General features: G+C 46.9%; 1 protein-coding gene across 1 annotated transcript; it reads left to right on the forward strand.

Moving 5' to 3' along the window:
• The first annotated feature begins 5,601 nt into the window (after window positions 1-5,601).
• Taldo1 (transaldolase 1) lies at window positions 5,602-15,175 on the forward strand. Its single transcript, XM_034507814.2, has 8 exons — window positions 5,602-5,767; window positions 9,338-9,461; window positions 10,860-10,967; window positions 12,360-12,491; window positions 13,844-14,019; window positions 14,150-14,347; window positions 14,475-14,620; window positions 14,969-15,175. Exons 1-8 carry the CDS (start codon window positions 5,671-5,673, stop codon window positions 14,999-15,001), a joined length of 1,014 nt encoding a protein of 337 aa, XP_034363705.1. The 5' UTR covers window positions 5,602-5,670; the 3' UTR covers window positions 15,002-15,175.
• The last annotated feature ends 1,258 nt before the right edge of the window (window positions 15,176-16,433 follow it).

Genomic DNA, 16,433 nt, shown 5'->3' on the forward strand with positions numbered 1-16,433 from the left:
ACTCAGGACCTGTGGAACAGCAATCAGTGCACTTAACCTCTGGGCCATCTCTCCAGCCTTCTTAGTGATTTCTATAAGTCCTTCAGAAACTGACTAGTCTGGTGTGGCCTCAGATTATGCAGCTTTTGTCTCAAGGAGGGAGGGGCAGAAATATTACAGTCTCTGCTCTCACAGCACAGACTGATCCCATCCCCACCGCGGATACCCAATACACGCAACCTTACAAGCCAAGCCGTGGGGACTTTCATGGCTTCTTAAAAACTTTGGTTAATTTATTTTAAATTTTGCAGGTCCTCTGTAAGAGGAACAAGTGTGCTTACCTGCTGAGCCATCTTTTCAGACCTTCATCACTTATTTTAAAAGTCTTTCCCCAATTCAGGCAGTTCAGAGGCAGAATATTCCCTGATCATTGGTTTCCTGTACTGAGCACAGTTAAAGACCACACACACACACACACACACCAATCCTACACACACCATCTAAACGGATGTCTTCTATGACTTCTAACTCGCTCTCTCCCTTCCCCATTAATTCTTCCCAGCAGGAACACTTTAGCAGAGTTAATCCTCTGCACCTTCCCCAGACACAAAGCAGAGCCAGTGCCTTTAGCTCATTTTTAAAAATGTTTATTCATTTTTATTTTATATACATTGGTAGTTTGCCTGCATGAGTGTCAAGTGAGTTGTGAGATGCCATGTGGTTGCTGAGAATTCTTCTCTGGGTCCTCTGGAAGAGTAGCTAGTGCTCTTAAACCATTGAGCCATCTCTCTGCCCTCATCCTTCTGCTCATTTTCTCTCCCCTCCTCCCCACTTTTCCTATCAGTTCAGATGCTAGTGTGGACCCAGGCAGTGGTGGAACACACCTTTAGTCCCGGCACTTGGGAGGCAGAGGCAGGCAGATGTCTGAGTTTGAGGCTAGCCTGGTCTACAGAGTGAGGTCCAGGACAGCCCAGGCTATACAGAGAAACCCTGTCTCAGAAAACAAAACAAGAAAACAAAAATACCAGATGCTAGTGTGGAAGACTGTTCCCTAACATGATCAAATTCTAGACAGCCGAGTCTCAGTTTTATATCTTACCAGTTCTACAGCAAAGACCATTGAAGCAATGCCTCAGCTTGCTCCTCATCCTCTCTCTTACTGTATTAGGGTTATTATTGCTGTGGTGAAACACCACAACCAAAAGCAACTTGGGGAAGAAAGGGTTTATTTCACTCATAAGTTCACATAACAGTTCATCAAAAAATTAGTAAGGTAAGGAACTCAATCAAGCAGGACAGAAACCTGGAGGTAGAAGCTGATGCATAGGATATATAGGGGTAGTATTTACTGGCTTGCTCAGCCAGCTTTCTTATAGAATCAGAACCAGCAGACCAAGGGTAGCCCCTCCCACAATGGACTGGGCCCTCCCACATCACTCACTAAGAAAATGCCCTACAAGCTTGCCTCTCTGTGGAGGTGTTTACTCTGCTGAGGCTTCCTTCTCTCACGTGACTCCAGCTTGTGCCAGACTGACTTAAAACCAGCCAGCACACTCACACACTGCTCTAGATACTGTAGTGTATCTTCTATTCCATGTAGTTTGGGAGTGTCCTCACAGAGACATGCTGGATCACATTTATTAAGGAGGCATGCCTCATACCAAGGTCCACACATTACAGCTTTCGCTGTCCTGAAATCCATATATAATATGGGTTGGCCTTAAACTTATGGTAATACTCCTGCCTCAGTCTCCTCAGGACTGAAATTATAGGGATGAGTCATCATACCGAGCTAAATCATTTTTTTAAATGTTTTTTGGTGCTGGTGGTTTTGGTTTTTCAAAGGCAGTGTTTCTCTGTGTAGCCTTGGCTGTCCTGGAACTCACTCTGTAGATCAGACTGGCTTAGAATTCAGGGATATGCTTGATTCTGCCACCTGAGTGCTAGGTTCAAAGACATGTGCCATCACCACCAGGCTTTAGTTCAGTGTTTTATTACCCGAATCGAGGCTAAAGCACTGGCCACCGAAGCACAGAGGTGTGCTATACCATACTGTGTAGAGTATTTTGTTTGTTTGTTTGTTTGTTTGTTTGTTTTTGTTGTTTTTTTTGTTTTGTTTTGTTTTTTACTGTGTAGAGTAAAATGGCCTTATCCAGATTGCTCCCCACTCTCCACTAGACAGTTCACTCTCAGATAGTTTAGGTTACATGTCTCATCCCTTCATCCTTCTGTTGTGAGAATATTCCTGGGGATGTAAACAAATGCCTATTCACCCCACGGGACTGACAGTAGATCAAAGTTCAGATACCACCAAAGTCCAACTTGGTTTTATTGAGGTTACTTACAGAAGCAGAAATGACTCAAAGACAGCTGCATCGCCAATGGTCACCCTAGCACGGGTGATAATACACAAAAGCTGGGACTCTGGAGCATAATATATACCCTGCAAAGAGCTCAAGAGGCGGGAGAATGTCCTCTCCAGGTAGCTCAGTTGGTCTGAGATCCTTGCAGGAAGCTTTGCTGGTCTTTGTTTCTTCTAGGTCTCTGCTTCTTCCAGGAAGCTGAGATTATGAGATGGTGAAAGCCCTTACTGTTTATAAACTTCCCCTCTCTGATGACATTAAACTGGTTAGTTTCTGGGACTATTGAAGCTCTTTTGAATTTACTTCTTGTCTTACTGAGATTCCCTACAGATTGGAATGATAACACCCCCATAGCAAGCACTGTTCCTGTTTTTCCCAGCTCTTAGGTCCTGCGTATTGGGCTAGTGAGTGTTCTGTGACTTCTGAAGGGATTCCTTCTGACAGCACTATCCTGAGCCAAACTGCCACTATCTTCATCAGATCAGCTGTGCCCACTTGCAAAAGATCCTCATAGCTATCCTTGCAGAATGTTGGTGGCTCCTTCAGAGGAGGAGGGGATGGAGGAGGATGGTCATTAGACACTCACCTGAATATGCAATCACTCTTTCCAACCTGTTGTATGTAATTCTCCTCTAATTACATGGGCCTCAGATCTCAAAAAGATTTAGTGTATATAGGCTGGGAAGGACTAGGGACCTCCATCTGTGCAGCCATGAGAAAGCCATCATCCATGGAGGATGTAGACTTTCCAGTGTGGATGCTGTAGGTTCAACGATGCTCTTGTCAGTAACCTATCCAGACTCTGTACGAAAGCCCAATAACCGGGCTGGAGAAATGGCTCTGTGAATAAGAGCACTGGCTGTTCTTGCAGAGGACCTGGGTTCACTTCTTAGTACCCACATGGTGGCTCACAACTGTCTGTAACTCCAGTTCCAGGGGATCCATGGCACCAGGCATGTATGTGATACCTATATCTGTGCATGCAGGGAAAATACCCATACACATAAAATAAACTAAATAAATCCTTTAAAAAAAAGGCCCAATAAACTCATTGCTTCCCCAAGGGAAACTCTAGTAGAATCAAACTTTATTTTTTGTCACTGGGGCCTTAGAGGGGTAGGTGAGAGGTAGTCCCTCAACTCAAGGCAATAATTTTCTCAACAGATATGAACAAACATTTACCCCAATTAGGGCACTGAAAATAGACCAAAGGAACAATCAAATCCCAGTTTAGCTTGGTGAACCAGTAAATTACTGGTCTTACAGGAGCAGGAACATGGGTGACACAAACATCTGCTTCACCAACAATGAGGACCCCAGGATAGGTGGTGACTTCCTGACCGCTCCATAGGTGGAGTCCCCTTTAGTTACCCTAGGCCTCTAGCACAATGGTTCTCTGCCTCCCTAATGCTGCAGCCATTCGATATAGTTAGTTCCTCACGATGAGATGACCCTCAACCATAAAATCATTTTTGTTCTTACTTCATAACTGTAATTTTGCTACTGTTATGAACCAAAACATACATATGTGTTTATATTCGGGATATCTGACATTCGACCCCACCCCACCCACACCCACCTCTGCAAAGAGGTTGCAGCCCACAAGTTTAGAGACACTGCCCAAGAGGCAGCCGCTGTGGCCCCTGGTGCATTAAAGTCCATCTTCCAGTGAACTTGAACTGAGTCAGCTGAAGCCAAGTATGGTGGCCCCTGTCTATAATCTTAGCACTTGGAAGGCAGGGGCAGGAAGACCAAGAGTTCAAGGCCAGTCTCCTTCTCCTTTTTTTTTTTTTTTTTTTTTGGCTGTCCAGGAACTCACTCTGTAAACCAAGCTGGCCTCAAACTCAGAAATCTGCCTGCCTCTGCCTCCCAAGTGCTGCCCAGCCAATATATATATGTGTGTGTGTGTGTGTGTGTGTGTGTGCTAGTTACTTTTTTGTCAACTTGACACAAGCTGGAATTACCCAGGAAGAGAGAACTTCAAATGAGATAATGCCTCCTTCATCAAGATTAGCCTGTGAGGCTTTTTCCCTTTTGCATATCTGGAACTCCCTATGTAAACCAGGCAGGCCTTGAATCCACCTGCCTCTGCCTCCAGAATGCTGGGATTAAAGGTCTGTACCACCATGCCTGGCCCCAGTTTCTTAATTAATGATTGATAAGGGAAGGCCTCTATCACCATGGTGGGTGGTGCCACCCCTGAGCAGGTGGTCCTGGAAGTTGACGGCTGTAGCTCACAACCAAAACGAAAAGGAACTAGGCTGGGCAAACCAAGGGAAGCAAGCCAGTAAGAAGTTTTCTCCAGGTCCCCTTCTTGTGTTCCTACCTTGACCTTCCTGAGTAATAGATTGTTACCTGGAAGTGTAAGATACAATCACTCTCGCTAAGTTGCTCTTGGTCTTGGTGCTTATCACTGCAATAAAAAGCAAACTAAGACAAGTGATAAACAAAATATTGAGAGAAAATATCTGACATACACATATATGTGTAATAGCTTGAGCCAGCATATTCAAAGAACTGCAAATGAATAATGAGAACACTGTAAAAAAATAAAAAAACTGTCCTTATGATTCTTATTAATGACTGAAGTTCCCATCTCAAGTTTCTCAAACTGCTACTTATTGGGGACAGACTTCCAGGGGAGATGCAAAATCATGGGCAAGGGAGGGCAGCTTAAGGCAACATCAGAATCACTCCATCTGGGAAGCGGAACCTGGTGGCTTTGCCAGAAGCTGCCCAGGAGGTTTACCTATAGGATTCTCAGACTGTGCTTCAGCCTGTCTGCTTGTAGGTAGGGGCTGCACCGAGCTTGCCTTATCGCGATCGGCGAGGGAGGGCGCAGCTCCCAGTCCCTAAATTGGGAGCAGAGGAGTCCCACAGCTGGAAAAAGGGTGCACCTCGAGGTTCCACCGCGGGGGAAGGAGCACCTGCAGTGGACGCACAGTTGGAGGCAAGGACTCGCTCAAGGATTAGCTCGGCTCTGGAGCGAGAGCGCTGCAGAATCTCATTCATCCGCAGGCCGTTGGGGTCTGAGGCTTACTGAGCGGGCGTCTCAGTAGAACCCGTTGTCTGTTCATTCTACGTATCCGAGCTCTAGAGGGTTACGACGCCTGGGTTCCATTCTCCTTAGACTGGTAGAAAACAGCCAGCCGCTATAGAGGAAGAGAACCCGGACCGGGACACGGGGTGTGGTCTATCGCAAGGTCTCCAAGTACATGGGCGGGGCTCGTCTTCAGGCTTCATTTAACTTTGCTCTGATTGGCCAGGACGCGAGGGGCATTGTGGGTTAGTACGCACCCGCTACCGCCTCAGCTGTGCGCGTTTCGCCATGTCGGGGTCCCCGGTAAAGCGCCAGAGGATGGAGTCCGCCTTGGACCAGCTCAAGCAGTTCACCACCGTGGTGGCTGACACGGGTGATTTCAACGGTAAGAGGGCGCGGCGCATGCGCCCTATATAAGTTGCTGCGCCCCCAATTTTGGAACTAGCACCGGTGTGGGTGCCAGGGGCGGGGCCACGCGGGCTCTGGAGCCGGGATTGGTGAGTGTGCGGAACCTTCAAAGATCAATAGCCTCTGGGCTATTGGTGACCCTGGGAGCCCCCCTGACGAAGCTTCAGTGGGTCTAGGTAGTCTGAGTCTCCCTGACCCCCGGTGCCCCCCTCTTCCCCTACGATGACACAGGCTCAACTTCGTAGCCAGTGCAGTCTACAGGACTGGGCGGCCTTGCTGGACACCATCTGGTTTTGCAGCCTGTTGCACTGCTTTCCACAGGCGCCTGGCTACTGTGGGCAGTACGCGGTATGGCTGGAGTCAGACCAGATGCACACACTAAATAAAATGGTTATCATTGTAAGACTTCCTTTTCTTTTGAGACAAGGTCTCACAGTGTAGCCCAGGCTGTCCTGGAACTCCTGGTGTTCCTTCTGTCTTAGCCTTAGTGCTGGATCAGGCAGTGCCACCATGCGCTCCAGTACTCAGATTTTTCCTGGGCTTGGTTAAGAACTCAGAAGACATAGGTGAAAAGGCTTGTGCTGCTGGCTGTGCTCTCCACCGTGTGGAGTGGTGTGGGTGATCTCACAAGTGCCGTGAGAAAGACTTTCAGGAAATGCTCCGTTTGACCAGTACAAAAGCACCTTCTGCTCTTTTCTGCTTTCTCACGGTGACTTGAGAAACAGGCTTTAATTCCTCATGAGTAAGTGTATTGTTTATCTCTCGGAGAGTCAGAGAGAGTCAGAGAGAGTGATTAGGCATATTTGGGCTGCTTAGACATAAAGGACAGACTTGATGAGGGTCCGATAGCAAACCTGTCTGACACAAGCTATGTTTGTCAGAGAGCTTCCAGAAATCCATCTGGGAGTCCTGAGGTTTTTCCACCGTTTGTGTAGAGCAGAGTTTACTGGCTAAGGCTGTCAAGAGTGCAACAGACAGGCATGGTAGCACATGCCTGCTTTTGGGAGGCAGAGACAGGCACATCTTTGTGAGTTTGAGGCCAGCCTGGTCTATATGGTTCCAGGCAAGCCTGAGCTACATAGTGAGAGCCCTTCTCAAACAACAGAAAGCACATTCATTGATAGTGTAGTTTAAGACAAGTTAGATAATTATAAACACTGTGTCAGATTCAAAGTCTATTGTAAGGTAAAGGTTTCTTTTGGTGTTTGTTTGTTTGTTTGTTTGCAGACAGGGTTTCTATGTGTAGACCAGGCTGGCCTGGAACTCACTGAGATGTCCCTGCCTCTGCCTCCTAAATGTTGGGATCAACACCGTGCACCACCACTACCGCCCAGCTGTTGTGAGGGTTCTTCACTCCCTGGGTATCACAGGCTTCTGAAAATAGAATTTTCAGGACTCAGAAAACTTTGACCCCTTCATTTTCCTCTGAACCTCAGGGTCTTTAGGCCTTAATGCTCACCTGTAGGGGTAGGATAGAGACCAAGGTCAGGCATCACACCTGCTGAAACAGGTACTGTGTCTCCAGGCCTTAGGTCTGTAGTTTTTGTATGATAAAAGCAATGTTTTCTGCCACCCTTCAGTGGGTTCACACCTGAGCCAGCACCACTCCAGAACACATTTTCCCCTACTTCTTATTTTGAAATAACCTCAAGCTCCTAAGATGTTGCAAAAGTAGCCCATACACCCTTGGCCCAGTTTCCCTAGTGATGTCCAAATCAGGAAGCAAGACTCCAGAATGAGCCACGCATTGCACTGCCTGCAGACCAGGCCTGCTCTGGGTATCTCTGCAGCTGTTTCATAACTCCTAGACTTATGTTAGCACCATCGGGACACAGAACTATCCTGTTCTTGTTATGTGAATGGTGGGGTGGACCTATAATATATTGAGGGGCAGGGCAGGAGGACTACAAGTCTGAGGTCACCCTGTGTTGTTAGCTACACAGGATCTTAGTACACCTGGTATGTAGATCTGGAAAAGGAAAAGGAGCAGAGCACTTTGAAATTACTAATCTGTTTTAAAAAAAAGTCAGGTAAGCCCATGTCCTCCTGGCCTGGCAACTGGACATCTGTGTGTCTACTGTTCATGTGCTTGTTCATTTGGATAACTGAGCTGATCGGGGCCAAGTCACACCTCATTGGCTTCTTAAGAATTCCTGAGGAGCCGGGCGGTGGTGGTGCACGCCTTTAATCCCAGCACTTGGGAGGCAAAGGCAGGCGGATTTCTGAGTTCGAGGACAGCCCGGGCTACACAGAGAAACCCTGTCTCGAAAAACCAAAAAAAAAAAAAAAAGAATTCCTGAGGAAAAAAACCCAGTATGTTAAAGGAGCCAATACAGCTGGGCATAATATGCCACTCCCCCACCCCCACACACAAATGAGGTTATAAATCCAAAGCATGTCTGCCAGAGGTTTAGGGTTAGAGCGCCTCCTGCTGGCTGTTGGGGAGTAGGACAAGCTGGTGGAGCATGTTATTATAGCATCCTCTTATTTCCAATCCTAGTCACTGCAAATCAGCTCTTACAGGTCATGATCATTCTAGGGTCATTATCATTGTTGCTTGTTTGTTTTATTTTGTTAGATAGAGTCTCACTGTGTAGGCCTGGCTAGCCTGGAACCTGCAATGTAGACCAGGCTAGCCTGAAACTCTGGCTTGTTTTTAAAATTTTACTATTTAAAATATTGCACATTAAAAAAAATCACACCAGGCAGTAATGGCATACGCCTTTAATCCCAGCACTTGGGAGGCAGAGGCAGGCAGATTTCTGAGTTTGAGGCCAGCCTGGTCTACAGAGTGAGTTCCAGGACAGCCAGGACTACACAGAGAAACTCTGTCTCGAAAAACAAAACAAAAAAATCACATGCTGAAATGGTTTGGTTGTTTGTTTTGAGACATAATCCTACGATGTAGCCCTGGTTGTAGACAAAGTAGGCCTTGAACTCACAGAGTTCAAGACACAAATGTCTGCTTCCAGAGTGCTGGGATTAAAGCTGTATGCCATCACACTGAGCTTGTGGTTTGTTCTTTTGTGACAGGGTCTTGCTCTAACCCAGGCTGACCTTAAACTCTCAGTCATCTGAGCTAGGATCGTAGATGGTGTCACTGTGGCCAGCTCTCGTGTGTAGGTTGAGTACTGTCTTCATGTTGAAGACTGCCTGTGGCCAGTGTCTGGAGCAGCTGTGGAGCACTGTCATGTGATCCACTTGAGATTGCTGCAGGGTTCTGGTCACTATGACAAACACCTGAGAGACGAATGTAATCGAGGGACGATTTGTTTTGACCCAGAGTTTCTAAGGTTTCAGTCCACTGTGGTAGAGAGGGCAGAGCAGCTCCTCTCACGGCAGACAGGAAACAGGGAGAGAATGTCTGTACTAGCAGGCTGTCTCCTTTTATTCCATGGGACCTCCAGTCTATGGGACAGGCTATCCCTTAGCTATCCTCTTGGAAGCACAGACAAGCCAGAGGTAACTAGATCTTGATGCTTCTTGGTCCATTCCAGCAGACATGAAGATTAACCTTCCCATCTGCTTTTGAAATTCTCTTACCTAGCCATCGACGAGTACAAGCCCCAGGATGCCACCACCAACCCATCCCTGATCCTGGCTGCAGCACAGATGCCTGCCTATCAAGAGCTGGTGGAGGAGGCCATTGCCTACGGCAAGAAGCTGGGTGGGTGAGTATGACCGATGAGAGCCGAGCAGTCCCACTTCTCACACTGGCTATGTGGCTCTGAGTCTTCTCACCTCTAGCTGAGATGTAGAACATTCATGAACTTCCAGGTTCCAGCCTCTGACAGGCTCTAAGTTATGACAGCTACGATTTGCCTTCTAGTTGTCAGTACTTTCTTCAGTTTTTTTGTTTTTTATTGGGTTTGTTATTGTTGTGGTTGTTGATTCGTTCATTCACTCATTCATTCAGTTTGGTTTTTGGAGTCTATGTAACCATGGGTATCCAGAAACACAGTATTAGACCAGGCTGGCCTCATAGAGATTCACCTGCCTCTGCCTGCTGAGTGCCAAGATTAAAGGGATGCACCACTTTGCCCAGCTACCATTACTTTTAACAAGTCTAATGGGTTTTAGTTAAGTGTGCATTGGGACAGCCATTACCACAATCTCTGATCCTTCTTCTACTTCCTTGTCTTTGTCCTCGGCTTCTTTCTTGTTTGTATGAGACACCGGGCATTACTATGAAACCAGGCTACTTTTAAGCTTGCCTGTCCAACTGCTCAGATAACATTGCCTGTCACTGTGCTGGCCTCCAATCTTTTTCTTGTTCCTATAGTTTTAACTCTTTGACGTTATCACATAGATCATGAATGCATAGTCCTTTTTGATGTGCTAATTGCACATATACACCCTGTGGTCAAATCAAGCTGGTTGGCATCTCGCTCTCCATTCTTGGGAGTATTGTTTCTTGGGATTGCATAAAAATATAATTTTTTGCAAGTGCCAAAGGATAGGGTTTAGTCTGAAAGATAAGAAAGTTCTTGGTGGTGTACACCTTTAAACCCAGTACTCAGGAAGCACAGGCAGGCGGATCTCTGAGTTTGAAGCCAGCCTTTTCTACAACTTGAGTTTTAGGACAGCCAGGACTATAAAGAGAAACCCTGTCTCAAAGAAACCAAAAAGGAAAAAGTTATGAAGATGATGGTGTGATTCCCAACATTATAATGCTATTGAACAGTTAACTTGAAATGTTCAGTATGGCATGGTTTATGGGGTAGCTGGTTCACTGTAATAAAACAGTGGTTTCTTTTGGTCCTGCCTGCCTGCCTTTTTCCCAGGCTGGCCTCAAATGTGGAACCTTCCTGCTTTTACCCTTCGAGTGCTGCAGTTAGTAGCATGTGCTTTGTGAGTTTGAGTCCAGCCTGCTCTAGAGTGAGTTCCAGGACAGCCAGATCTTAATAGGGAAACCCTGTCTCAAATGAAATAAAACAAAGTAGCATGTGTTTTTATATACTCATCCTAGGGAGGTTGAAGAGAAAGAAATTTAGCAAGAGTTAGAATTAGTCTTATAGGTGCCCCAAAGCCTTCAAAGTTTCTAATACAATTTTCCCTTCTGAATTCAGGCCACAAGAGGAACAGATTAAAAATGCTATTGATAAACTTTTTGTGCTGTTTGGAGCAGAAATACTAAAGAAGATTCCAGGCCGTGTATCCACAGAAGTTGATGCAAGGTAGGTGGTGTAGGGTGGGAAGGGAGCAGGTACCTGGTGGCATCAGTTTGCCCTTGAGATTCCCCAGAACCATTTGGTGGTGTAATACACATTCTATCCGAAGACTGTACAGAACTGGTGGCCTAGAGCCCTCTGACTAATGGTTGGTCTTCAGTCTGTGTCTTATGAAAATATACTTGTACTAAGGGGTTCAGAAATTTGCTCTTTTGGTTGTTAATTTTTTGTGTTTTCAAGACAGTCGCATTATGTAGCTCTGGCTGTCCTAGAATTCACTATGTAGACCAGGCTGGCTTCCTTTGAACTCAGAGAGAACTGCCTGTCTTTGCCTCCCAGGTGCTGGGATTAAAAGCATGTGCCAATAAGCTTGGCATTTTTTTTTTTTAACTTGTTTTGGTTTTTTTGAGTCTGGATTTCTCTGTGTAACAGCCCTGGCTGTCCTGGAACTCGATCTGTAGACCAGGCTGGCCTCAAACTCATAGAAATCCACCTGCTCTGCCTCCCAGGTACTGAGATATTAAAGACAAATGCCACCACCACCTGGCTCTTTAAATTTTTTTTTATACAGTTTTTATTTTTACTTTATGAGTGTGGTTGTTTTTGTTATTTAATGTGTATGGGTGTTCTGTCTGCATGTGTATCTGTGCACCAGGTACGTGAAGAGCCTGTGGAAACTTGAGAGGGTGTTGGATCCCCTGGAACTGAAATTATAGACACTTATGAGCCACCAAATGGATGCTGGGAATTAAACCCAAGTCTTCTTATTTATTTTGAGACAGGGTCTCGTAGCCCCAGCTGACCTCAGACTGACTTACTGTATAGCTGAGAATGACCTTGATGTTGTGATCCTCCTGCCCTTACCTGCTGGGATTACACAAGTACCCCATCATACTTAGTTCATGTGATGTTGGGGATTTGGGCTTTGTACATGACAGGCAAGTGCTTGACCAACTCAGCATATCCATGAACCCATTTTCCTGTTTTTTTTTTTTTAAACCAAAGTCTCTTTTTCAAAAGGTTATTTACTTTTATGTGTATGAGTGTTTGTCTATGTGATGTATTTACACCACATATGTGCCTGATGCTGGTGGAGGCCAAAGAGGGCATAAGATCATCTGGAACTGGAGTTACACAAGGTTGTGAGCTGCTGTATGGGTGCTGGGAACCAAGCCTGGGTCCTTCGAAAGAGCAGCAAGTAGTGTCACTTGTAGCACCAGCTGATCTTGAACTTCTGATTCTCCTGCCTCAGTCTCCTGAGTGCTAGTTACAAGGTTTGGCTATCACGCCTGCTTCTGAAATTAGGTCTCAAGTTGCTGAGTCCAGAGGAGAGGGTGAGAAGGGTCTACCCTGTGAGCCACTTAGCTGCAGGACACTGACATGCTTCCCTTCTTACAGGCTTTCCTTTGATAAGGATGCAATGGTGGCCCGGGCCAGGCGCCTCATTGAGCTTTACAAAGAAGCTGGGATCAGCAAGGACAGAATTCTCATCAAGTTGTCATCAACCTGGGAGGGAATTCAGGCTGGAAAGTAAGTGTCCCCTGAATGGAGGCAGCTTCAGATCCTGTTTCTGTTCCTGAGAAGCAAACACCAGTTTCTGGGGGTCCTTGAGAGAAGCCTGTGCTCTGCTCCAGGGTTAGCTCAGACTGCCTCTTGCCAGTTAAGGAGGAGTGTCTTTCTCTCGCTGTTTCTCAGTCTCCTGGAACAGTGAGGCCTCAAGTTATGTAAGGTTTTTTTTTTTTTTGGTTTTTGTTTTTTGGTTTTGTTTTTTGGTTTTTGTTTTTGACTTTTCGAGACAGGGTTTCTCTGTTAGCCTTGGCTGTCCTGGAACTCACTCTGTAGACCAGGCTGGCCTCGAACTCAGAAATCCGCCTGCCTCTGCCTCCCAAGTGCTGGGATTAGTTATGTAAGTTTTAAACTAATTATCATACACATAGAGTGCTCTGAGTAGAAGAGAATGCAAAATGGCAAAAATGGTCAGCCTCCTCTCTGATGTCTCTTCTAGAGGTAAGCAGCCATGGCTGGTCCAGCGTAACTGGGCAGCAGAGATGCTCATTTTCTCTCCACCCAGATTGGCTCTTTCCCCCCAAGAACCACTGAGTTTTCTTCATTCATCTGTTCTGGGTGTCATATAAGTAGAGGCCAATGATTGTGTCTGGCTTATCTCATTCAGCATGCTCTAGTGTGCCTTTGCCTTACTCCCTGCGGGACAGTCTTCCATTCAGTGGATCATGTCCTTGCATCTGTCTCTTGTTCGGCATTGGGTCTGTTACCACTTTGAGGCTGTTTGAGATTACTGGCACGGACGCGGGCCTAGATAGATTTTGATGTGGGCATAGTTTTCCTCTCATGGGCAGATGCAGAGAAGTAGGCTTACTGGGTCAGGAGGAGATTCTCTCCTCTGCTGAGCCAGCATGGTATAAACTACACTTGAGCTTAGATACTCAAATAGCTACATGGTGCAGGCACCTCTGAAGCACCCCTGGGAAGGGAACTGTGGCTGGCCCAGGAGAACTGGGCTAAGAAGAGAAACTGTGCTTGCTGCAGGGTAACTCCAGGCAGAACTAGGTCCCAGTCACCCTTGGTAATGACCCACTGCTTCTAGCCTAGGAGCAGAGCCCATAGGAACTCAGAGAGGAGAGACCCTGTTACAGTGCTGGAGCAGATGTGAACCCTCAGGGCCACATATTGCCTTTGTCTGCTATACAATACAGATCTGATGAAGGAAATCCTAGTCAGTCCTGGTCCAGACCCAGCCCTGCTGAGTCTCCAGCTTGTTCTTAACTGTGTACAGCCCTGTCCCTGCTCCCACAGTTGAGGAGCACAGGTGCCAGCACCTAGCCTGAGGCTGCACTCAGCCTCCCTACCCGTCTTGTTCACAGGGAGCTGGAGGAGCAGCATGGCATCCACTGCAACATGACACTGCTTTTCTCCTTCGCCCAGGCTGTGGCCTGCGCTGAAGCAGGTGTGACGCTCATTTCTCCCTTTGTGGGGCGTATCCTTGACTGGCACGTGGCAAACACAGACAAGAAATCCTATGAACCCCAGGAGGACCCTGGTGAGCTACCCTTTTAGATCTCCGGGGGTCAGGGGGTTGCAGGGGAGACTGCTGTGTTGAGGAGCAGGGCTGGGGGACCAAGACAGGGCGGCTCTAGGGCCATCCTAGAACATGCCTGGGTCTCCTCCAGGGGTGAAGAGTGTCACCAAAATCTACAACTACTACAAGAAGTTTGGCTACAAGACCATTGTCATGGGCGCGTCCTTCCGTAACACGGGTGAGATCAAAGCACTGGCAGGCTGTGATTTCCTCACCATCTCACCGAAGCTCCTAGGGGAGCTGCTCAAGGATAACGGCAAGCTGGCGCCTACGCTCTCAGTCAAAGCGGGTAAGACCAAAGGACCCAATAAAACCCGCATGGGTGGAGTGTTAGCCCTGCCGGGAGATACTTAGCTTAATAAGCCTGAGGGACAGTGATGGCTAAGGCAGGCATGGAAAGCTATGGTGTCCCCCAGCCCAGACCAGTGACTTGGAGAAGATACATCTGGATGAGAAGGCCTTCCGTTGGCTGCACAATGAGGACCAAATGGCTGTGGAGAAGCTCTCTGATGGGATCCGCAAATTTGCTGCTGATGCCATAAAGTTGGAGCGGATGCTCACAGTGAGTTCCTGAGTGGGTGGGCAGCTTTGGGCCTTTTCCTTCACCCAGGGGCAGAGTTTGGGCAGAGCTGAAAGTTATTGCAGAAGCCTAGCATGGTGGCACACACCAATAGTCCCATCGCTTTGGAGAGGCAAGAGGGTCACATTCAGTAGCCTGGGCCAGGAATGCTAGCACAGGCCTTTAGTCCAAGCACCTAAGAGGCAGTGGCTGTCCTAAGAATAGCAACAACACACACACACGGAGACAAAGACAGGCAGACAGACGGAACCATGGATGCAGATGGCATACTGGGACCTTGGTGGGTCTTGGCTGGGGCCCTCCCATGACTCTGCCTCTGGTCATTTCTAGGAACGAATGTTCAGCGCTGAGAATGGGAAGTAGTGCGGCGCCTGAGGCTGGACCCCAGACCTGCACTGCCTTTGAGCTGGGTCCTAACTGCACATGGCTTGTGATGAATGAATCTTGCATTTTTTAGTGATTGAAGAAGGGATGGATCATAGGATTCTGATTTTATGTGAAATTTTGTCTAATTCATTAAAGCAGTAGCTTTTCCTATACTGTTTCATTTCACTGTCTTTGTCACCACCCACCTAAGTACCAGTTGCTCTGGTGTTGGCTTCAACTGAGGCTGCGACTGGGAGATGAACCACAAGGCATCAGCATGATGTAGGTGATTGTCATCCTCACTTTCATCTTTTTTTTTTTTTTTAAAGATTTACTTATTTTATGTATGTGAGTACACTGTAGCTGTCTTCAGACACACTAGAAGAAGACATCAGATCCCATTACAGATGGTTGTGAGCTACCATGTGGTTGCTGGGAATTGAACTCAGAACCTTTGGGAGAGCAGTCAGTGCTCTTAACCACTAAGCCATCTTCCCCCACCCCCACCTTCATCTTCTAAGTCCCACTGCACCACAGCTGGGATGTGAGACGGCAGAGGTTATTGATTTTGGTGCTGGGACTCTGTCCAACCCTGCTGTCCATATGCCGTGCCTGGTCTTCTAGGTACACTAGCAGAGTTGAAAGACGAATGTTGGGCTCTGCTCCTGGGGGCAACAGCTGACCAGAGTGCTATAGAGCCAGGCCTTTCCACTGCCCAAGGAAGTCAGTCCAGCAGTTTATTCTCTCACCCAGTGCTCTGCCTACTGTAGTCAGGTTCTGAAGGGCAGTGGCACCACATGGGGACAGTTTAGTATACATCAGTTTTGGAAGGGCCTGGAACCATGCACATACCTACTATCCCAGTACTTGGAGGACAGCAACCAGACTATCACATCTAAGGAGAGCAAAGTCTACTTAGTGAGTCCCAGGACTACATTGAAACCCTGTCTATAAAAATAAAAATCGGACTGGAGAGATGGCTCAGTGGTTAAGAGTACTGGCTGCTCTTCCAGAGGACCTGGGTTCAATTCCCAACAGCTCACAACTAACTAGATGATCTGGCATCCTCATGTAGACATGAGGCAACACACCAATGCACATAAAAAACAAATCCTGAAAAATAAACATTGAAGAATAAGCAAGACACTGGTGGTGCATGCCTTTAATCCCAGCACCCAGGAAGCAGAGGGAGAAAGATCTCTGAGTTTGAGGCTAGCCTGGTTTACAGAATGAGTTCTAGGACAACCAGGGCTAACACAGAGAAATTGTTTCAGAAAACAAAAATAATATTAAATACTGTGTATGCACACCAGGGCATACATATTTAAGTCAGAGGACAACTTTCAAATGTTTTTCTCCATCCCATTAAGGAGTCCATGGTTCAAACTCTACTGGCTGAGCCAATTAGTCAGCCCCTTTTCATTTTTTT

This window comes from Arvicanthis niloticus, chromosome 1 (genome assembly GCF_011762505.2).
Source record: "Arvicanthis niloticus isolate mArvNil1 chromosome 1, mArvNil1.pat.X, whole genome shotgun sequence".
Taxonomy (NCBI): Eukaryota; Metazoa; Chordata; class Mammalia; order Rodentia; family Muridae; genus Arvicanthis; species Arvicanthis niloticus.